Source organism: Coturnix japonica, chromosome 3 (genome assembly GCF_054131305.1).
Source record: "Coturnix japonica strain WE chromosome 3, WE-NBRP24, whole genome shotgun sequence".
Lineage (NCBI taxonomy): Eukaryota > Metazoa > Chordata > Aves > Galliformes > Phasianidae > Coturnix > Coturnix japonica.
The window spans coordinates 16,688,391-16,711,567 of record NC_140665.1 but is presented as its reverse complement, the minus strand read 5'-3'; the positions used below and the strand labels follow the sequence as shown (position 1 = coordinate 16,711,567).

Here is a 23,177-nt window from a genome sequence, read left to right as displayed (position 1 = left end):
CAGAGACTGAGTGATTCTGTGAATACGTTTCAAAGGCTGAGAAGCTTGACCTGCCTGCCAGACTTGCACTACAGGAACTCGGGAGAAAGGTTGAGAATGGGACACTCTTGCAACATGTTTTCCTGGCAAAAGGGCTGGCTGAGCAAGCCACATCTGGCTAGCATTGTTCTGCCAGCCCTTGTAGCTATTTTTCATAAGATTTGAAGCTGGAACTTAATGTGATCTTAAAACAGGGATGCAAAAGCAAATTCTGTGTGGGTCTTGCTTCATTAGTGCTTTAATAGCCTTGAAGCAAGCACAGCTTGGCCTGTAGTTGCGTAGCTACCTCTAGTGTTTCATTTCCAAAAGTATCTTACTGAATAATTTAATGTTGTCTTTCATAGGAGAGTAGACCTCAGATGTTTAGGCATGCCAAATGTAATAGCTTCGGTGTGATTTGTTCTCTCCTAAGACTGTGTTCCTGAAGCTGTTAAGTGGGAAAGAAAACAGAATGTGCTGCTGATTCTCAAGAGGATTAAGACACAGAAAGCCTCTCAAGACACTCACATTTCTCCTTTCTCTTCTTTCACATCCACTGTTAGAGCCCTAGTACTGTAATCTCACTAGAACGTTCTTCAATCTTTTAAGTTCTCTCTGAACTCTGCAAGTCCAGCAGACTCTCATGAACAGTATGTATTTCTTGAACACCCTAAACACAGGATTTGCATAGCTCCAGTCCTCCAAAGAAACCCAAAGTCTTCAGAGACTCAAAGGAATGCCTTTCCTGAGCACCAGTAGTACTGGGTCACGTTCCTGGTGTAGTGCAGTATCTTGGTAGTCCATCCTTGATAAGCAGGAGCAGGGTGATATGCAGCTGCAGAGCTTAGGTGAAACAGACTGACACACAGCTTTGTCTTCACTTCAGCATGAGCAGTGCTTAAAAACAGCATTTTTGTGGGAACTCAGGTACTTTTAATTGCTGGTAGTTCCTCAAATGCAACCTTCTCAGCGTGATACAGTAGCAGTAAAATGCGTGTGTAACAACAGGCATGAACTCCCTTTGGTGTTAGTAAGAAGACTGCTTTTACAAGCTCATTTTGCTTTCACATAAGTGTGAGCTGATGGTGTGCTTGATGATATCAGTGCAGGAACATGACACCTTTGCAACGCTGAGGCTTGCACTTCTCTAGAAGCAAGAACACTTTAAAGCAGTGTCCAAGCACTGTTAGGACAGATTCTATCTAACCCAGGCTGGATGTGGCTCTGGGCAGCCTTGTCTAGTCATTGGTGTCTATGCCCATGGCAAGGGGATTGAAACAAGACAACCTGGGCCATTCTATGATTCTATCTACATAATTCCGAGAGGATACTGAGGTTGCTTCCTGCATCTCACTCCAAATTGATGGGATTGAATGGGAAAATGGTGCCCAGTCTTCTGAAGGGCTTTAGTATGAAGCCCTGCAGTAGAACTGCCTAAGGAAAAGGAGCTAAGCTGGAGTACGCCACAGTTGTGCATTTTAAAGGTATGTTTTGTATTGCTTTGTCTTGCATTGCTGATGGAACAGGTGTTTCTGCAGGGCAAGAATGTCTTGTGATGCTGATGTGTGGACTTTCTCATCTAGTTTGCTTAGAAAAGCTAGTGCAATAAGAGAATAGCCATGTGGGACTGTAGCTCATTTTGCTGCTTTGTTTGAGGTAGGGACTGAAAAATTTAGCAGTAAGTGATCAAGTGACATAAATGCAAGCAGCTCCCTCCCAGCCCGCAGAAAGCCATCTCTGCTTATTGAGCTGCTGCCAGCTGAACCTCATCTTTGTTCTGTGCAACTGTGTGCATGACACCCCAGCCACCAACAGGCAGGAACAGACCCCTCTGAAGCACTGGCTTTGGCTGTCCTTGGAGCTAGTAATGCCTCTGCTGGGATTGTTCTTTTTTTCTCCAGGGGGTGGATTGATAGGAACAACCTTCCCTTCTCTCCTTAGGGTCTAAGTTTTACTGGATATATTTCTTTTTAAACTGCCTTTTGTGGCCTGGAATATGTCAGAGTCTCAGCAAGTTCTGCAAAGGTGTGAACTCCTTGGAGCGAACTGCTGAACAAGTTAACCTTGGTGTGAATTCTAGCAATGATGTGTGTTGGGCAGAGGCATCAGCTTGACTGCTGTGTGTGTTATTGTGATTCAGTGGTACTTTGCTGCAGTTCTTTAGGTCAGTAATAGTAGTGTCCTCTTGACAGAGGGCTGCTTAGTTGCTGAAATCTTCCTCTAGCAAAGTGCTCAAGAGTGTACTAAGAGCTCATCTGACTTCTGCTCTGCTCCTTTCATTGGTGCTCATGGTAACTGTTATCTGCTGAAATGGAAGAAGTGAAACCATTGTGATCCCTTTGGGTTTCAGACAGCAACTTCTTTTGGCTCCTCTTTCCTCTAAAAACTTTGCTGTAGCTTGTTTTTTTCCTGCTTCGTGGACTGCTAGGACATCTGTGGTTAGGTCTCTTCATTGTCTTTGGTATCAGGCTGTCAATGGAGGCTTGTGTGGTGGATTAATGTAGCACCACATCCAACAATGGAACTTCCAGAGGTTTCTTCTGAGCACTTATTTTTTTTTCCCCTAGTTAAGAGGCTTCCCCTCCCAAAGGTGGAAAAAAAAAAAAAAAAAAAGCCAATATCCAGTGCTGGATGTTGGATTTGAGCTGCTGCTGCTGCTGGGTCATCTGTGAGTGCCCCATCCCTGGAGGTGCTCCAGGCCAGGTTGAATGGGGCCCTGGGCAGCCTGAGCTGGTGGGGGGCAGCTATGCCCACAAGTCAGAGAAGTCAGGGCTGGAACTGGGTGGACTTTGAGGTTCCTTCCAACCCCTGGCACTCTGTGATTCTATATTCTGCTTGTCTCATGTTTCTGAAGCAGAGCTTGAGACTCGGTCTGCCTGCAAAAGATTGCTGTGGAAGCAAGCAGAGACCTCAGCTATGCTGGTAACAGATCCATCAGGTGTAGGGGTTCTTGTACCTTGGCCTAGGGCCTGTCACTGGCTGTTCTTGACAAAATGGTCATTATAAAGGCTGAAAGTGACGTGTTACTGCTAATAGGAGGTCCAACAGAGCAGTAGAGAAGCAACAGTTCTCAGAAGAAAGTGTTCCTTATAGCTTAGGTCAGGGCCCTCACCGTTTGTAGGAGTATGAATGAATGTGGGCTCAAGCTTTATTATCATCTTAAGTTACGTTTACCCAAATCTTTCCAAATGAGAGCCTTAGTACAGTATAAGTGGTAATCTGCATGAAGAGAGATAGGCACACATGTAGGTAGGACCATCATTCTGCTAAACTTGAATATAAGTCAATCAAAAACTGAATATTGAATATTAACCCGAATGAAACTGCATTGTTTAACCTCAGCAAAAATATGCTTGGGAAGTGACTGTGTTTATTTTTCTCAGCATTTGCAATGATGCCCTCTCGGAGTAGAGCTTTTGATTAAAATAGAAGCTCTATTTAGACTGTGCCATTTCTGAGTTGTCATTGTGTCTTAAGACAGGCCTATACGTACTTGTGTCTTGAGGCAAGAAAAATTCTACCTTATGCATGCCTAGCAAAAGTATCTAAGCTTTTATCCAATACAGAAGACCCTTAAGACTGTGTGTGTGTGTATGTGTATCCCCATACGTACTGTCTCACTATAAAGCCTTGCACAGTGTTGAAGTTGTGTGTGCTGTGGTTTAGGCTTCTTATATTGTAGCTGTACAAAGATTCATCATAGACCAAAGCAGTCCAGCAGACCTTCCTGGGCCTGTTTGCACTGCTTGGTAATCTCAGCCATAAAGAGTGAATTGCTCTCTGGTGAACAAATGACAACATGTTCTCATCTGCTGTTTAGTTTTAGAAAAAGAGATACACAGCTGGATAGCAACACATTCAAGTCAAAGGCAAGTCTTTGTCACTCAGATCTTGAGCATCTTTCTTAGAGGTGGAAGGGAAACCAACAACCTTTGAGACAGAGGTTTTGTGGTGACTCTATGTAGCTGTTCCCCACCTCAGTTTTGGCTTCAAAGTGCAGACAAGGAAAAACTCATGGGTGGTAGATCCTCTGAAAATCGCAACGCGATCATGACAGAAGTTGGGTCAGTGACAGAGAGCAACAGGGACATCAGCTTTATGCAACCAAGGTGTCATCCAGACCTCAAAATAGCATTTCAGCACCTGCAGATAGAAAGAGAATGGATGATAAAGTTCAGCTGCTTGCCTGGTGTTCCCAGCATTGTGGGCTGTGGTGTGGGAGGAGAGAATAGCATCCTTCTGTGCTCTGCCCCAGCCTAGGGAAAACACTGTTTGTCAAGTACCCATGTATTAGTGAGAAAGACCCTGTAAGGATTTTCTCCTCCCAGGAAATCCCTAGATGTAGCATTTGGGTCTGCACAGAGGAGGCTTGTATGCCTGTTAGAACATAACAGAGCTGGTTTGAAGGTGACAGCACAGCTAGAGACAGCCAAAGATCACCTGTGATTCCTGGGTATCCCCCAGAGGATGCAGTACATACCTGCTGCAGATTTTTCTTCCTCTGGAAGTGACAGTTGTCCAGGTTGGAGTGTCCCCTCTTCTCACACACTGTGCGGCCGATTTCCACGTGGAGCATGTATTTCAGACCTCTGATGATCTAGAGAAAGTGGGTTCCTCCTTTAAAGTGGGGTCAGGGAAAGGGATGCTGAAATGAAATTTAGGCTAGGGATCAAGTGCTACGTCTGTCAGTTGTGTGTGGTGCTGCAGATATGTTTTATGGGGGATAGGTGGGAGTGCCTCATGTGGAGAGGTTAAGGGGGATAGTGGGATGTGTGCTGCTTTTGTTAGGGTATTGTAGAGCAGTCCTGATCAAGGCTCCTGTGTCTCAGGTGCTCTGTAGCAAAGGGTCAATAGATGAATGGTTGGAGGACCACCAGGAACGTGTTCTCTTCTTACCTGCACCATAGCTTTGTTTATTTGCCATTCTTTAAACAGAAATAAGTCGTTGGAACTGTTGTTGTATTGGTAAACCCCAAAGCGAGCTGCCTTGCGAACGCCAGGATTGTTGGTATTCATTGGGACCGGGAAGCCAGGATTCACAGTTGAATGAGGTGGTGGTACATATGTAGCTGGAAAAACACAAAGTGCCATCATAGAACACATGCAGTGGCTGAAATAGCAGGTGGCTATTCAGGCCTCTGAACCAATCCTAAGCCTTCTTACTTGTCCCATGCACTTTAGAGATTCATCACAGGGTGGCTTGGGTCAGAAAGGACCTCAAAGATCATCTAGTTCCAACCTCCGTGCTGCAGGCAAGGCTGCCAACCACTAGATGTGCTTTAGGAAGGCTGCTCATCTCCATTAAAAAGCAATTTTCCTTTAGACGTTCGAAATAGCGAAGCAACCCATGAAATGGTTGCAGAGCTCAGACTGCCTGAGGGAAGCCTGGACACTGTAAGTACTTAAGAAGTTTCTGGCAGAACACCTATCTCAAAGCAAGGCTGCCTTTGAATCTAGCTATAAATCTAGAGCATGTTGCTCAGAGTATAGTGTAATTTGGATGAAATATCGAACGCTGACTGACAGAATCCTATTGCTCTTTGTTGGCATGCCAAGACATAAGCATACTTCCCCTCCACTTCCCAGTAGTTTTGATGTTCTGGTTTTTGTTTTAGGGAAATACAGATGATGATATCTTTCAGTTCCTGAAATACAAGAGGAAGAGATATTGAATATGTACAAGTTGTTGTGCTGCTGCCAATGGAAAGACCTGCCGCTCCAGGAGGTGGCCCTTAGAGTTGCCTGTGTGTGTAGGCAGCAAGCATGTGCACACAAACCTGCACTCAAAGCTTGTGCTAATTTTCTGCAAAGCTCAAGCTTTTTGGCACCTCCAGCTTTTTTTTCACGGCTAGATGTCAATAACAGCTGAGCCACAGAGCATAACTTGTGCATGTAAGCCAGTTTCTACTGAGAAACATAATTTATCTTTCTCCACAGTAGAACAGAGCCAATCCAGTGAGCCAGTCTCCTTGAAAACAAACAAAACAAAAAACCCCGCCACTAACAAAATAGAGCGTTACATGCCACCACCAGTACTGGGGTCATAGAGACTCATGACCTTGCAGCCTAGTTCTGGAGGTAGCTCTCAGGCAGGGCATCTTATCCTCTGTCTTGTCCCAAACAGAGTTTGCTGTAGGGCTAAGATGGTGGAACCAACCAAAAAGAGGCTTAAAGCAGAGCAGGACCTTGATCTGGGCTTTGTCCTCTTCCTCAGAGACGCAGTTCTCTTTCTTGCACCAGCAATACCTATTAAATAGCTTATGGGATCCTGCTGTTTTTGAGCCTTCTGAGCTAGTAACTGAGACAAGCTGTCCATTTGAGAGCAGGTCTCTAACTTGGGCTCTTGGCTACTCTCCAGGACCCTGTTTGAATTTATGCCCTTATGTCTGTTGGAAAGGCAGATGTGGCAGTGGTGGGGCTGTTGACAGCACATGCTGTCCCTTGTAGATGGAGGAGATAATGTTTCTTTCAGTCTTAGCACAAGGTCTCTGTGGCTTAATAGCTCTCAGTACCTCTTGAGTCATGGTAACGTCCCTGTTAGGTGTGGGATGGCAGGGTGGGGACGGCTGAAGTCACACTGCATGTATAGTAGGAAAACAATGAAACGCATTAATCAAACTGGTGTCCACAGTGCCCTTGTTCCTATGACTGCAGTGTCCCATAGATGAATAGTCTCAATAGTGGCAAGTACTCTGAAATGCAACATCTGGAGAGGTGAGTTTAGTCTGTCAAACTGGACCTGGTATGGTCTGTGTATGTAGCAGGCTGGTAGGACTTGCACCATGTGTCACAGGCAGATGATAGGCTGCTGTATTTTTGCTCCAGCTTTTACTAAGGGGTACTGGGCATCTCACCTTCTTCCTCCAATTTTCTATTGAGTATGATTCCCACTGCAGTAAAGTGAGTATAAAACTGTGCAGACAGTGGTCTGAAATAACTTGTGCTGTTTGGAATAATTTTCATCACTAGTTTTTGTTGGTTTGTTTGTTTGTTTTACTAAATCCTGAAGCTCTTTGGTATGAGACACCTGTAGTTCTCCTTACTACAAACCTTCCTGACAGGAGTCCCAGCCTGAGTGGGAGGAGAAGCACTGTGTGACTTGGCTGGGTGCTTACAGCTCTGTGAGGATGTGGTCTCACAAGGTGGGAAACAACTACTGCTGCCCTGTGGGGAGAAGCTTGGGGTCAGAGCACTTGTTTTACAGACCTCATTGTACTTCTGTGTTTGGATGTGGGAAAATCTAGCTTCCCTCCTCCTACTTCTATAGGAGAGTAGTAGGGTAGACTTTTCTTGCCCTGAGTTAGCAGGCAGCTGCCTGTTATTAAACAAGAGAGGGCTGTTCTTGCAGAAGTGAGCCAAGTGTTTTATCAAAGGATCTCTCCTGTGCTTTCCTCATTGAGAAATAACTTGGAGGTCCTGTTCATGCAGTATGAGAACAATCCTGTGGATGTTCCCTCCCAGTCTGCAGGGTAGCAAATGGGGACAGTCTTGCAACAGATGTTCTTTTCTTTCCACTCCATGCGGTACTTTCAGAGCCTCTTCCCCCATTACTGGGAGCAAGGCCGGGTTTTATCTTTACATGTAAGACGCAGCAGAGTTCCTGCATGCCTTTGCAACCCCCAAAGGAAACCACAGCTGAAACAAAAAGCTGCTGGCTAACTGTAGGCCTGAGTGCATTCATACTTTCTGCATGTAGGAGTCAAAGTAACGCTGTAGTAGAGCTAAAACCTTCAGAGAGAAAACATTACTTCTGCTGCTTCGATTCCAAAGATTTAAGGCTAGCTGCTATCAAGAGTGTTTCCTTGCTCAACAAAGAAAGAAGTGATAGGGAATAATGCGACACTAAAGTCATCTAATCGGTACCGCCTCAAGTGCCCATCTGTACTTATCAGACAAATTGTTTCCCACAGTCTTTAGATTTAGTAATTAAGGTCATACAGAGTTTAAACAGTGACAAATAAGTTAAAACCATAAGCTGACTTTGAAATTGTTAGACGATGTTCGTGGATAATGTGGCTTGCTACAGGGAGAGAAGGTCTTCTAAGCAGGTAGAGTTTCAGCTGCAGTCAGAGGGCAGCAGTTAGAGAAAAAGCCAAGCTCACAGGACCTGAAGCACAAGGAAAACAAATGATTTCCTACTCTTACCATCACAAGTGCAGGTGAAGCCCCAGAGCACTAAACAGCAAAGCGTGGCGAAGCTGCGGGTGAAGTCTGCTGCCATCTCCACTGCTTCAGAAGAGGAGCCTGCCAACGTGAGCAGTGACCGCCCTGCTTCCTGCAGGGGAAGATGTGTCTCTGTGACAGCTTTTTATTGGCTGGGAGGGAAGAAGAAAAAAAAAATCATCCTAAACTCTAAAAAAAAATCACCCTGAATGATCACAGCTCTGAGGCTGCCTTTGTCTGCTGCTGATGACTGCACATCTCTGCCTTGGTGACTGTAAGTCCCACCTCAGATGGGGACTTTTGCTTTGTGATCCTCAACGGGCTGTGCAGAAATGTGGGCAGATGTGATGTAACACCGTTCTGTGCTCTGGGATGTATTGTGGGGTAATAAGAGTAACGGTCATATGTTTTAAGTTTCATGGGGAAATGTAACCCCTATGAAATGGGCAGTGAGCCCTTGGGATGAGGTTCTTGACTTGTACATGGGTGGTTGTGTGCGGGGAAGAATGGCAGAAGATGGGTTTTGCTTTCTGTGATGTGGATACAGCAAAAATCACCAGCTGCCAGATTCAGGAGAGCAGAAAATGATCTATCACCACAAAGGGCAGGGCATGGTGGACCTCAGTCTGCATGTGTGTGTGCTTGTTTCAGGTGAGCTGGAAGATGCTTGTTGCCTTTTACTTGCCCCAGCAATGGACTGTGCTTCTTTAAGCAAAGCCACCTTACTGCCTGGAGGAAATTCCTAAAGCAGGCCAGTGTGGGCAGCATGTAAGAAGACGAAGGAGACTCATTTTAGTATTGCTCAGTAGGAAGAGATTAGCTGAAGTCCAGGCTGAAAAGTGCCACTGAAAGGGACTGGGACAAATGTAGTGAGTCACACTTACCATCAGTCCTTCTTGCACAGAGCTTCTGAATCAGATCCCAAAGCCCACGGGAAATGTTGAGAGCATGAAAGGTATTATACTGCTTGTGGTTTTTGTTGTTTCTTTTCGTTCTGACCTCACATGGTAGCCTGATCTTGGATGCAGGATGTCAACACATCTCTGGGGTGTAGCTATGACCCATTTGCCACCCTTCTGCATGATGCACCAGGAAGGAGTTTGAGATTCCCCTGTGACTTTTGTCCCTTTCCTTCTCTTTTTTGCCTTCTGGTGAGCTCACAGCCTTCTAATTTGCAGGGAGCAGGAATGGGTCTGCTCAGGGATTTGGGGGGTTTCTTTTAAAGTACAGATTGTTCTTTACTTAAAGCGCTAGCAGAGCAGGTTTGGTGAGAGCAGAGATGATGATGCCTAACAAAAGCAAAAAGTGTGACAAGAAGCTTGTAGCCCGGTGGGATGGCGGTGGGGGCTATAGCTGTCAGGCCAGCTCAGCTGTTGGCACTAGAGGGCACCAGAAGGTAAGCCACCGTGCCAGCAGAGCTATTCCACAGTAAACACAGCCTATGCCTTAAGCAAATAGCTAGCCCTGACCCAGGCCAGATAGAGCATGTGGTTTTTCTGCTTTAAGCTGGGTTAAATGGATCTAAAAGACTTGCATGGCTGAAGAGCTCTCTTCTCTGCAAGGGATTTTGCAGTGTATTCATTCTTGCCGCTGAGCTTGGTTGTTAGAAATGGTGTGCAACTGCAGGGACTTTTTTGATAAATAAAAGCCCACTAATTTTATTATTCATAAGCAGAGACGCAGTTGCCTCCCCCGTTCCTGTTAAAGAAGCAAAAGCGCTGTATCTGAAGTTTAATTTTCATGACCCTTGGTGCATGATTTGGACTTTCTCAGTGCTGCTTCTTGCTTCACTCATTCAAGGCAGACCCCGGGCAGCTGTGGTTCTCTGGAATGATACTGCGTGAGGGTCATGCTGGAATCAGGCTCCTATGAATGCAGTCAGCACTTAGCCCTGCAACCTGCAATTCTCCTCTGCAGTCCTGATTCCCTCTTTGCACTTCGCAGTTCAGTGGGGGACTGTGACAAAAACTTGTCTCATTAACTTAGGCAGGGGTTTGGAGGATGACTGGAGTGTGTTTGAGTTGTGCTCTCAAAACTTTTAATTAAGACACATTTACCAATGTCAATAGTCCTTTTTCTTTTTTTCTTTCTTTTAATCTTTATTACATCTTCCAGGCCTTCATCTGGTCCCCAGGGCAGCTAATTTAGCTGGGTTTGCTTTAATGAAGGATCTGAACAAGAGGATGCTTTTTTGGCTCCCAGCTGGAATAGAGAAATCACCACATTTCAGCTTTTTGGAGGGTAGTACATAGGGAAGAATGCCTGACACTTTGACAGAGTGATCATAACAGACTTAAAACCATAAAGGAGAAAGATGGACGTGACCTTATCTTTCACATTGGTGACCTGTACTTTGCAGGTGTTGAAATAGGTTGAGGTAGAGAAAGGATCTAGTCTTACACCTGGCAGTCCTAGGAGGAAGGAGCACAGGATAATGAACCTCACCAGCCCATCTTTCAGGCTTAAGTCAGGAATGGAATCCACGTAGCTCAGGTTGGGACTATGAATCTGCGTGCTTGGTATCAGTAGGACACAGAGGAAAAACAGGGAAGTGACAATGGTGGGGTTGGTTTCATCTGGGACATTTGCCTCCCTATGCACCTTTCTGGGAGCTGCTCCTCAGCTTATCAACACCCATCTGAGACTCTGCTGCAGAGGCAGCTGTGATTTTTCAAAGGGATTGAGGCTCATGTCATTTCATTTGTGTTTCTCCCAGCAATAACTTTTGAACAGATGAATTTCAATTAAATATGAAAGCATGCTGGAATACTTGAGGATAATTTGGTTACCATATGTTTCTAGAGAAGAAAAGCCCAAATGAATGGTTGGAATGAGAGGATTGAGCACAACTTTGCTGTCATCCAGTCTGTCAACAGCTCTGTCAGCTGATTTACAGAGATTGCTTATCGAGTGCACCATGGGATGTTTATAAGGGATGGGTGGATGTAAAGACCTATCTGTGTTTTACGTTGAAGCCATGCTTGTATTAATCTTGAGATGAACAAACCTCCCATCCCCTCTTTCTCCCAATGAAGACTTCAAAGTAATGTATCTGAGGACAAGCCTGCCCCCTTTCTGTAACCACTGTGATGAGAAAGATGTGCATTTCACTGAGGTCCTGGTGCTGTTCTTATTGTGGCACCCAAGGGTTGCTAGATTCTGATGTCCTTAGTAGGAGTAAATCCTCTAACAGGAACTTGATATCCAGATGCCCACACCAAAGGTCCCTTTAGCCCTGAACTTTCTCACAGAGAATGGCTCGAAGGGGAGCCATTCACTTAAGCCACCCTGGAAGTATTTTAAATGCAGCTAAGCACCACATTCACAGTTCTGTTGGAGGATGCTGATCAGGAGGTGATGGTGACTCTGTGGTGTTCACTTAACCTTTCTATATTTGGCTTGTTTTGCTAATGACTGTATCTTGTCAGGGCTGCTCACTGCACTTAGCACTGGGCAGATCCAACTTTGTGCCAGGGCCTTTGACAAGAAAATAACCTACAGTGAGGAAAGTGCTACCGGTTCAACTCTTGCCCCTCTGGCACTTTGTTTTCACAGATGATGGTCCACGGTGGCTTCTCCATCTACCCTGTCTCTCTCCAGCATGGTGCTGAATGTAGTTGAGAGCAAGACCTTGCAAGACTCTGAGCAAATGAATTCAGGCTGAGAGGTACTGGGACAAGCAGCCAGCTGGGGGCCTGTTTGGAGGAGTGCACACTTAGACAACTAGATCTTTTTGTTGTCCAGTTTGAAAGAGCTCAGAAGTATGTTGTGACTGATGCCAGGTGCTAGTGCCAGGGCAAGAGGTGAAGGGCAGAAACTGGAGCACAGAAGGCTCACCCTGGCCATTGGGAAGCAGTTCTGTGCTGTGCAGGAGGCACAGTCACTTTGCATTGCATTGCTGGCATCCTTACTGCTTGCTTGTTGTATTGAAGAACTGTCCTTTGACGGGGCAGATGCTGTTGGTGAGAGAACAACAGATGTTTTCAGGCTGAAGAACAGGATGTTGGGAAGTGATGTGGACATGCAGAGTCCCTGTGCTCTGCATATGCCTGGTTTAAAAACTTGTTTGGTAGAAAGAACCGCTCTTAGGCAGTGAGTGCAGAGGGGATCACCCAAGTGCTCACTCTGCACCATCAGCAGAGGATGATTGCTTCTATTCCATGGGGAAAATTGATTGACCTTTTGGCTCCCAGATGCGTTGAAAGTATTTGTCACAGCATCCCTTAGGAAAGGATATAGAGAAGCAGCAGAGGGACAGAGCTGCTAAAAAGCCATTCAGGTGGCCAAAGCAGGGGTCATGGTGAGGGGCAGTCTCAGTCTGATAGCCCTGAGTTGTTTTTCAGAGCAACACTGTGTTTTATCTGTTTAGGATCTGACTTGGCATAAGCGATGAAAAGGAAGCGCTTGACAGAGCAAGGCGTATTGGTGCTGCAATGCAAGCCTGTGTCTGCAATGCAGCACACGCTGCAGGTCTCCCTATGTGAAGGAAAGCAAACCTGTGCTCTCTAGTAGCATTTAAAAACACCAGCCATAACTCCATGGTGCTTCTCTGTCTAGCAGGCACCCAGGTACTCAGCTGAATACCTGGATCTGACAGCCCCAGTTTGCCACGGCCATGCTGTGTTCCCTTTTACTGCTGCTACCAGCTCTTACCCCTTGCTTCAGATCTGTGAGTAGCAACAACAAGCTGACCCGAGGGGAGCTGGGCTGTGATTTTGTATGCAGCTGGCAGCACCACACGTGCAGAATGCTCCCAGTGCTCAGGGGGTGAGGATCAGAGATGTTCTCTCAGCGAGGTGGGAGGACTGAGTTCTGAATATAATATAAAGGAAGCAGAGAAATGTCTGTTACCTTGATAATGCAGGCAGAGCGATAACAGCAGAGACTTGCTCTTGCTACTCTGGGAAGTCCAGATCCTGGGTAATAAATGAAGCCCCCTCCCTTTCCTGTGGTCTGGGCTGAAGCCCCTCTTCAGGTGCAGAATCCAACACCGCTCCTGTTAAGCTCCATGCAGCTGGTGATTACCCAGCTCTCTGATTTGTCAAGATCTCTCTGTGAGGCCTCTCCATCCTTGAGGAATTCAACAGCTCCTCCCAGTTTAGTGTCATCCGCTAACTTGCTTGGTTTGCGGGACTTCCAGTCCTACATCCAAGTCATTGATGAAAACATTGAAGTGAACTGACCCTAAAATGGAGCCCCACAGAACCTCATCAGTGACCACTTATTATCCTCATGTAACCCTTTGGGCCCGACCTGTCAGCCAATTGCTCATCTATCCGTTATGTTCCTGTCTACCTGTATGCTGTACATTTTGTCCAGATTACTGTAAGAAACACTATTGAAAGCTTTGCTGAAATCCAGAAGGATTACATTGACTGGCTTCCCTTGGTCAGCCAGGTGAGTAATCTCATCATAAAAGGAGATTAAGTTCATTAAACAGGACTTTCCCTTAAGGAAAGACCAACATGGTGTGAACGTGTCGGTAGTAGGAATGTTGTTCTCTGCTCCTCCAAACTGGGCTGTGTCTGAAGATGACAGATGCTAAGTGAGGATCCAGCTGTGGCAGTGGGAGCAAAGCTGCAGGAGCAGACCAGGAAGCTCACCTTCTCCAGCTCCAAGTACACAGCTCATGCTTAGGAGAAAGACCTCTGAGCTGAATGTCTAGAGAGAGGAGAGGACTTCATCATTCTCAGACTTTGAAAGTGAGAGACAACAGAGATGATATGGGACCTGCTACTAGCAGGGCAGCGAGGGGCACTTGCCATAGGACAAGGGAAGCTGGTTTCAAACTAAAGGGGGGAAGATTTAGATGGAATATATGAATAAGTGTTTTACAATAACAGTGGTGAAGCGCTGGCACAGGTTGCCCAGAGAGGTGGTGGATGGCCCATCACTGGAGACATTCAAGGTCAGGATGGACAGGGCTCTGAGCTACCTGATCTACCTGTAGACATCCCTGTTCTTTGTAAAAGGGTTGGGATAAATGGCCTTTAAGGGTCCTCTCCCAACCTTCCAAGTCAAACAATTCTGTGATTCTATGATAATTTATCCAGTAACATTTGTGGGGGTTAAGAAGTCGTGGAACTTGGAGAAGATTGGCAGGATAGGATTGCAAACTTTAAGGAGGCTTAAACGAGTAACTTTGGCATGTGGAAATATAAATGTCTTCTGCATATGTACCCTCATCCTGCAGGATGTGTATGTCTTCCTGTAATGAGAGGCCTTGCCAATTAACCTGAACACACACTCTGTTCTCAAGGGTCACTTGCTTGTAGGAAGACATTATTCAGAAAACCAAGGAACTGTGTCATTTTCATGAAAACTCAGCAAAGCAGTTGTGTCACGGAAGGGCTGGAGGCATTTATCTTCTTTTCCCGTGAGTGAATATGATTTTTCTTGGCAATATATCAGGGTAAGAAGGAAAAGGTACAGTAGAGCTAAGCTCATGCAACTATGAAGCAGATCCTTGCACCAGTTGGGGCTAGGGGTCCAGGAACCCATATGCCCTGGGTGGCACTATGGATTCCCTCTTGGGGTTGATAAATGACGACACATGTTGATCCTGGAGCATGCTGAGCTGTTGGTTGTGATTCAACCAGAAGCAAAGGAGTTTGTTTCTTTCCCTCTTGCTTCCCACGTATGTTAAGGGAGCAGCATCATTCATGAAAGAGCTTAATGCACAGCTGAATGTCAGCCTCCTCTCCTCGTGGCACAAATGTGTTTTCCATCTTAGAGCTTCCTTGAGATCCAATTAGCATCAAATGGTAAATCATCTCCAATAGCTTGGAGTGGTTGCCTGACCTCAGCACTGGGACCGTGCTGCTAAATTCCGCAGACCTGCAAGAAAGCTGGAGTCAGTAACTAAGAGGGCTTTCTCTTGATTAACAGCCTGTGACCTGTAACTCAACACCTATTTAATTTTATTTTATTATGTCTTCTGTTGCTCTGTTTAAACAAGAGAAGCAGCTGAGTACTGACAGCCAATTCATGATGGGCTCTTGTGTATGTGTGAGAATAGGAAAGCTTTTTGCTTTATGTTGGATATATTTCATTTTCTTCTTCAGAAAATGCACCTGTTAATGAGGGGCTTTTGGGAACTGAACAGCCAGCTGTCAAGCTGCTGGGATGTCTTACATGTCAGTCCTGTCACACAAAAACCCTGTACAATGAGCTGAGCACTGCTATTAGCAGTTGCAGAGTGTGTGGACACGTTGACAACTCCTGCTGATTGCAGTGACACTGGATTAGGCTTGAAAACCTTCTCCCAAGCAATATACAGTCAATATAGAAATGCCCAGAGGCAAGGGGGGCCAGCCTGGCCCCGGGACAAGCAGAAGAGCTGTTCCACTGCAGGGGAGCTGAGGAACAGGGGTTTGAAAGAATCTGCATGAGGCTGTGAATAGGAATGGAGGAGAACTCTTGAGTGCTGATTTAGGGAAGAAATCAGAGGTCTGGTGCAGAGAGCAGAGGGGAGGTCCTGGGAGATGGACCTGGGTTGGTTCACCTTGGGTAGCTGGGGAGCAGTGAGGGAAAGGTTGCAGAGATGCTGTGTGTGTTCAGTGTGTATTTTGGGCACGTTCAGTGTAGTTGGGCACGTTCCATGCTCAGGCACAGTGGGGCAGCACTCTGGGTGGTGAGGACACTGCTTTGTCTTGCTGTCATGCCAGGGTCCTGGATCTCAAGGAGCAACTCACTCTCACTGGAGGGAAAGTAGTGGATGCAGGCACCACTGCGTCACTGTCGGATGTATCCACGTGGCAATACAGCTGCCTTCTTGGAAACTGTGGTCCCATATCCCTTCTCTATTGGCTAAACAGACCCATGTACACGTGACATGTAAGCATCTCTTCCTCCTGCAAAACAAAACGCAAACAAATCCAGGACCTTCCTGAGAAGGGTAACCGGGGGACCTTCATGCCCTCTTGCTGTTTTTCCACTGCAGCAGTGGGTGTTGTTCCCTTATGGATGATTTCCATGAATCTCACAATAACGGTGTAAGAATGGGTGTTTTTAAGGGAAGTAATGGGCTGATAGCAAAGCATATTTTTGTGGCTCATTTGTAGTTCATGTGGCCTTTTGTGCCCTACTCCTTATCAAATGGGTGCTACGTCATTTCTCTGAGCTAGAGCATTTTGTTCTGGGCAAAATGAAGAGTTCTCTTGAACCCATTGAGCAGCGAGGATAAAGCTGACTCCCACTCAGCTCTCCCAGCTGGGAGCCTGAGCCAGAGGTTGCCAGATGCGTTGGAAGTTATCATTAAGTGAATGGCTTCGTGTGGGCATTGAACAGGGTGAGTGGATACAAGGTCACTCAATGTCCCGAGTTAGTCAAGGAGGAAGATTTAAGGCCATTTGTGCAGTCTTTCTTTGGTTATGGATAGTGCTTGATTTTCCAAACACATGTGCATATTGGGAGCAAGTTGTTGCACTGCTACTGCTAACCAGGAAACCATTCTCATTTTAAACCAATATTCTTATTTCTCCAGTATTTGCATGAGGTTTTCTGAGAGTACAAATTCAAAGGTAGCTTGTGGGAAGCGTAATTAAAAATGTCCCAGCTTTTTAGATACTTAAGTATATATACATATATATATTTATACTTATGCTGTATTTTAGCATTGCTGCATGAAAAGAATCCACGCAGAGTATAAAGCTGGAGTTATCAGTCTGGAAATAGTCCAGGACAGCCTAAGCTGTGCTGTGTGGGCGCATACCACTGCTTGATTCGCTATATTGGTTACAGTGCAGTGCCCACAGGTAGAAATGCGGCTATAAGGCTTGAGAGTACTTTTACACCAGGACAACTGATTTTGGTTGAGTGGCCCATATGCACCTGGGTGTACTTTTAGGCTTGGTAACCTCGTCTGCTCTTCATGGACTGTTTCACATGAATTACACTCCATGGGCAAAGCAGGGAGCTCAGAACTGCAGCAAGGCTTCCAGCCAAAGTCTGGGCACATCAGAGGGAAGAACATTGGTGAATTTGGGATGAAGCCTGATGGCGTAGAACTTAATGGCAGGCAGTTCTCCAACAAGATCTTCCCCAGCCTGGTGTCCTCGTTTAGTGTCTGGTCATTTCTGATCTATTTGCATTGCTGAGCTGCTCTGTTACTTTGCCTGAGCTCTGTTCCCATCACTTATAGCTTCACATTTCTGTTGTTATTTGAGCTTGGCTTGTTCCTGACTCCATCTTCAAAAAGAAAGAGAAGTTTCTTTTCCTTCTTCTTAAACTTCTGTAGTACTGCATTTTATGCTGTGCACATACGAAGGGTAAAAAATTCAGTCATTTTTGGTCTAAATGTAATTCCTTAGTAATTGCCATCTACTTTTTTTATGGGTAGCAATGCCTTAGCTTTGCAAATGCAGGAGCTGGAGTTTTCTGTCAGCGTCCTGAGGAAGCTTTACCTAGTAAAAGTAAAAATTCATTTGGGAAGGCTTAAATGAGATGACTGCAGAGAATTCTCTTTCACAGATTGTGGCAGAATCCATTCCCTCACAAAACCAGGAGGATCCTCACAGGGATGGCAGGGGGGCTGTAGGGCAGAGGAATCTCTTCTCCCTGTGGAGGTCTGGGGGGTGGACTCCTTGAAAAGCACAGCTGGAATGAGGCTCAGGACCCAAAGAGCCGAGCCTGGTGGCTATTACAGCTTTGTCAAGAAGCAGTGGCTCTGTTTGAACCTATGACCTTCCCCTTCCATTCTACAGCTGGGGGATCTCTGCAGAGCTGCCAATGGCCTTTGGTGTGGGCTGGTACTGATTTACACACTCCTGGTTCACACTGGCCATGGCACTGCAAACAGCAGTTATTAATGTCATCTTTCTTTCCTCTGGCAGTTCGCTTTTTCATCTTTTCATCTCTCCACACTGAGAACAATAACACCCCCCAAATCCCTCTGACATGTATGTACACAGCACAGAGCAGCTTTTTGATAGTCACATTGAGCGAACTTCAAGAGAGGCTCTGGGTAATTTCCATCTCCATTTCCTCATCAGATCATTAAAATGAGACAAGTAAAACATAACAGAATAAAACTGACAGGCGTGAAAGAAGGCTTTTAAATATTAGCAGCTTTAAAATTAACGTTTGATACAATTCCATGCTGACTTTTGATTACCAACATCTTTTACAAAGATCGGCTATAAGATCTGAATCTTTTATTGTGCGTTCCCAAGGAGGTAAAATTCAGCTATTACCAGTGCAGTTTGACCTCTGTACCCTTAGCAAAGTGCTGTTCCTTAGTTGCCATATGCTACCAAAAGGGCTATGATTTTAATTACCAGTCAATAAACCACCTTCACGTTTTTCATGGTAATAGACCTTAAAGGAGTTATTTTTACTCGCTGGTTATATAGTGGCTCTTAAAATTCTAGGTGTTGGGTATTGACTGGGGTCACCAAAAGTCAAAGAGGTGTTCATTTGCCAACGTCATCCCCATTGCCCAGGGTTTGCTGGGACTGTCACTTTTTCCATGCCAAAGCAGAGGGACAGCACTAGCATTCCAACCTTTTGTGTCTGTGCATGGATGATATTGTAGGTATGGTCTTTTCTGCTGGCAGGAGGGCTTCCTGTAGGGTCCCTGCTTTTATTGCTGCCTCTGGCTGTGTCCAGCAAGCCATCAAGTATAGGAGAATGTGGGAAATAGGGAAGTGAAAAGCTGGACTGAGCTTTCTGTGGGACTGCAAGGTTGCCTACAGACTGTTGGCAAGTCGGGTGCTGCTGGAGGTGCAGATGCAGAAGTGGGTATTATTCCATGCTCACGGCTGACTGCAGGGAGAGGAAATGGCCATGAATAAAAACATCAGCATCTGGCCTAAGGAGACTCCCTTGCAGCCAGCGGGCTGACAGCAGGGAAGCCCAGGGGGATAGCAGTGGTTAGTTTGACTCATCGATCGTGGCAGGCAGCTGATCTAAATTCAGCTGCAGTGCAAAGCCCTGGGAGAAGGAAGTGTGAGGGCCATGAATGTTTTCTAGAAAAGCAAGCAGCATCATTCACCATTCAGTTAGCAGTGAGAAAGTGCACAGGACGTAAGTGGGCTGTTGGTGCTGTGACAGCTTTGCCAGAACAGGGAGAAAATTTGGCACCCTGGTCCTCAAACAGTGACACAAGTGGTGACAACCAATCTGGGCTTTCCTCCTTAAATTGGTTCATCTGTGTGAAGTCTGGGTCCTTCTGTAGGCTCTGATCCGGGTCAACAGACTGTATATGTGAGCCGACCTATAGGACAGGAGCTCTGTCCTGAATTTGACATGAATGTTGGTGAGCAACTGTGACATGGTCCCTCCTGACAAACCTTGCACCCCATGATCCTGCAGTAAGGCTTCCACTGTGCTGCTTTTGTAGAGTTATTAGAGCAAAGCACAGGGAAGGGAGAGGTGTTTGAACCCTACTGGTGCTGACAGCTGACCCAAACATCTCTCTAGGGTTCTTGCTTTCTATGGTCTGTGCTGGGATTAAGGCAGGTTTGCTAGAGGGACATGCTTGCTGACCCACAGCCAGCCAGGGGTTGTGAGGCTGGCTTGCTTTTAGATGCCTTGAAATGGTTGTTACCCTTGGGAATGAGGAAAAGAAGGAAAAAAAGACTTTTCTCTGCTTGTCACCTTGTGTCTGTGTAACAGAGGCAGCCGGTGCCCAGCAGGTTGAGAGCCACCACTTCTGCCTTCACTCGGCCTCTTGGATCACAGATTGTACAGCATCTTGCACCAGCCCCCAGGAAAGGGAACTCCAGCCAAAATCATGCTATGAGACACATATATTGTGCTACAGGGAAAAAGTGGAGCATCCTGAGAATGTATTGTCTCATTGACTGTGGGATTGTGAACTCTGTTTCTGGTGGCTGATGAAACCAAAACATATTTTGGCTTTCTGCAGGGATGAGCTGGTAGAGTTCCATGCCGTGTGCATCCCAGTTGGCTCAGAGGTGACATCCCAGGCTGCTATAGGCACAAAGACCACATAGAAAGCTACCTCAGCTTTTAGGGATATAGTGTAGTGGGCATGGTGGTGATGGGTCAGCAATTGGGCATGATGATCTTAGTGGTCTTTTCCAACCTTAATGACTCTATGATTATATGACAGCCTAGAAGTGGCCTAGATATGTTCTTTCTTGTAATGTAGTTGTAAATGGATTTTGCTTCTAAAACACCATGACACTGATTCCCTACAAAGTGACAGTCTTGTCTCATTATCTTGATTCATTTGTTATCTGCTGGATTTTAATAGCAAAGATCTGAAATCTGATGATTAACCCCCACCCCCAAAAGAAAAATTCAGAGCCATGTTACATCTTAACAGGAGCTTCAAAAAGGAGCATGACAGCTGTGTTTGGGAAGAAATTCACACTGTTGGAAGTCTGATGGCAGGGAGTCTCAAAACAAAAGGAAGACACTGAAGGATGAGAGAGACAGAAATCTTGGATAGCAGAAGCATTACCATCACACAGGTTGGTACAGTATCCCTGTCAGGAAAAGTCATACAAACTCTACGCATCCAAATACGTTTTGCTCATAGAATTGTTGGAGTTGGAAGGGACTCTTAAAGGTCATCTAGTCCAACTCCCCTGAAATGAACAGGGATGCCTACAGCTCCATCAGAAGCTGCTGCTTCTGAATTTCTGGGTTGGAGCACAATTGCCTTCTGTTAAATCCAGGAGAAGGAAGAAGTGAGTACAGAACGTGCACAGAAAATATCAGGTGTAGGAAAAAGGTCTTTGAAATGGGCAGGGATTCTGAGGTAAGGCTTGTCTGTTGTGTTATGAGATTTGTAATGCAGACTTATTACCTGGGACCTTTGGGCTAGCTCCCTGAAATGGGGCAGGTAAATAATGAGATGCTGGCTGTGAATCTTTCAGGATGCCAGCTGAGCTGCTTCATCAGAGTGACAGCTGCTGGTTGAACAAGCCACATTAGCTCAAGATTGACTGGCCCATTCACAGCATGAAAGATCAGTACTGTTAGCAGCAGTGAAGGTCTGTGCTCCCAGGGGTTGCTGCAGGAGTGGGGGTGTCAGGCAGCTGCCTGCATGGTTGTGCTGGTGGGGAGCCTGCTCTCCAGCAGCTGGACACCATGCTGTCTCCTGATCAGTCTAAACTTTGTCATAGCATTCTCTCTCATTGGCTCTGTGGCTGGGTGTAATAAGGACTGTTCATTTTGGAATCACTTGTTGGCAGCAGTGCATTCCTGGTCCAGGATGGGATTTATCTGCAGCAGTGAGCTGGGAGCAGAGAACTGCCCCAAACTTCCTTGGGAGCAGTAAGTCTCCATCATGGTTGCCTCAATGCAGTGCTGGCACTGTGATCAGTGTTAGATCCCAAAGGGTAACCAGGACATGGAGGTTATGGGGGTGATCAGTGATAGGGGCAATCACAGCTTCCCTGTAGGTTGCATTGCCCACAGGGCTGGGGCTTAAAACCCTTGGGAAGTGCCTTCTCTTGGCTGGTGGATAGTGAGACAACGGTGGCCTGGTGTCACCTCTTTCATGATGTGCAAATATCAGGCAGACCCTTCAGGCTGTGGTGGTGGTGAGGCTCAAGCTGACAAAGGTCCAACTTTGCTGAGGAGGAGGTCCAGGCAGTGAGCCAAAACCCATGCCCTGCTTTGGGGTTGTGCTCTCTGGGAAGAGCTCTTTGCACAGAGCACTAGAGGTTGACAGGCCTAGCAGAACAGTCCCAGAGGCTGAATACATCTCACAGGAGGCTTCTGGGCTCGTGCCAAATGCTCTTGAAGTGTTTTTCCTATTCCAGGACCAAGTTAGTAAAGGTTACGTTCAGGAGAACCAATGTGCAGAAGTGCAGGGAGAATTTATTACTAAATGAAAAGCCAGTGTTCAGACTTGTGCCTAATTGGTTTCCGAGACCCAGAAAGCCACACAATGTCCTTAGGCTGTGCTTGCTTTTATTTAAGTGGGAAAGTTTTCGAAATCCCTGGGAGAGAGAGAGCTCATGTGACAGCAAATGAAAAATGGGAGGCCTGAAGCAGTGGCCTTATGTTAACTTCAAGCTGGAGAAGACTCAAATTCAGTGCAAAGGCTACTGTGAGGCATGATGGAGGCAGCCTTGATGCCATGCACTGAGAGAGGCATCTGGGTTTTTCAGGTCAGAAGAAAATCTGCTAGTAATGATAACAGTCATATTTGCTGGGCTGTGTTGTGCTTCACTGCTGGAGACTGCGGGTGGATTGAAAGAACGGACAATGGAAGACATGGTTTTTCTTTTTCAGCATTTCAGGCAATTTTGAGATACATGAATGATGTTTTTAACTGATCTTCAATCTTTCAAGAGCCACATCTGACCATCTGTCTCCAATTAGGTCCCCCAGCCCTGCAGTCTTCTCTTTTTGAAGTTCACACACTTTTCTTTTTGGTACAGTAATAGTAAAGAAACTTCAAAGTACTATCAAAGTTTGATTTTGTCTATTAGAAGCATTATAATTTCACCCCTCTGGGAAGAGATGGGGCAAGACAAGTGAGGTAAAATTTTCCTGGGGCTTCTTTCATTTAAGAACCATTATTTTTATTCTCTCTAACCTGTACAACTTGACTGTGGCAGCAGGGATGGAATGAGAAGGAATGGCCCCAAGTTGTGCCAGGGGAAGTTCAGGTTGGATATGAGGAAATATTTCTTCTTAGCAAGAGTGGTGAGGCACTGCTGCTCAGGGAGGTGATGGAGGCACCATCCCTTGAGGTGTTCAAGAAATGTGGAGATGTGGCACTGAGGGACGTGGTCAGTAGGCGAGGTGGGGATGTGTTGGTGGTCAGACGTGATGATCTTAGTGGTCTCTTCCTACCTTAACGGTTTTGTGATTCTAGGCAAGGCACAGAGATTAGGATTCAAGAGATTTGGGTTCACTTTCATCTCTGTAGAGCAACTCCTACTTGGTTGAGTGCACGTAGTTCACATGGTTTCTTTCTCTTGTTCCTAGTCAGGTCCTGAGCACACAAACAGGCCCTGCAAACTCTTCACTCCCTCCTGGCAGTTTGGTCACCTGTTCTTAAGGTCAGC

General features: G+C 46.0%; 1 protein-coding gene across 1 annotated transcript; it reads right to left on the bottom strand.

Moving 5' to 3' along the window:
- Positions 1 to 3,820: 3,820 nt before the first annotated feature.
- CST7 (cystatin F) lies at positions 3,821 to 8,362 on the bottom strand. The gene is made up of 4 exons (XM_015857097.3): positions 8,164 to 8,362; positions 4,915 to 5,087; positions 4,499 to 4,615; positions 3,821 to 4,161 (listed from the first exon to the last, which is right to left on the bottom strand). The coding sequence occupies exons 1-4, from the start codon at positions 8,237 to 8,239 to the stop codon at positions 4,084 to 4,086; spliced, it is 444 nt and encodes a 147-aa protein (XP_015712583.1). The 5' UTR covers positions 8,240 to 8,362; the 3' UTR covers positions 3,821 to 4,083.
- Positions 8,363 to 23,177: the final 14,815 nt, after the last annotated feature.

Excerpts from the sequence above, each read along its gene's own strand:
- CST7 (XM_015857097.3), bottom strand. The coding sequence starts at position 8,239 with ATGGCAGCAGACTTCACCCGCAGCTTCGCCACGCTTTGCTGTTTAGTG. Across the intron at positions 5,088-8,163 it reads CTTCACCTGCACTTGTGATG|CTACATATGTACCACCACCT; the intron begins GTAAGAGTAGGA and ends GTGTTTTTCCAG. Across the intron at positions 4,162-4,498 it reads GGAAGAAAAATCTGCAGCAG|GTGCTGAAATGCTATTTTGA; the intron begins GTATGTACTGCA and ends TTCTATCTGCAG.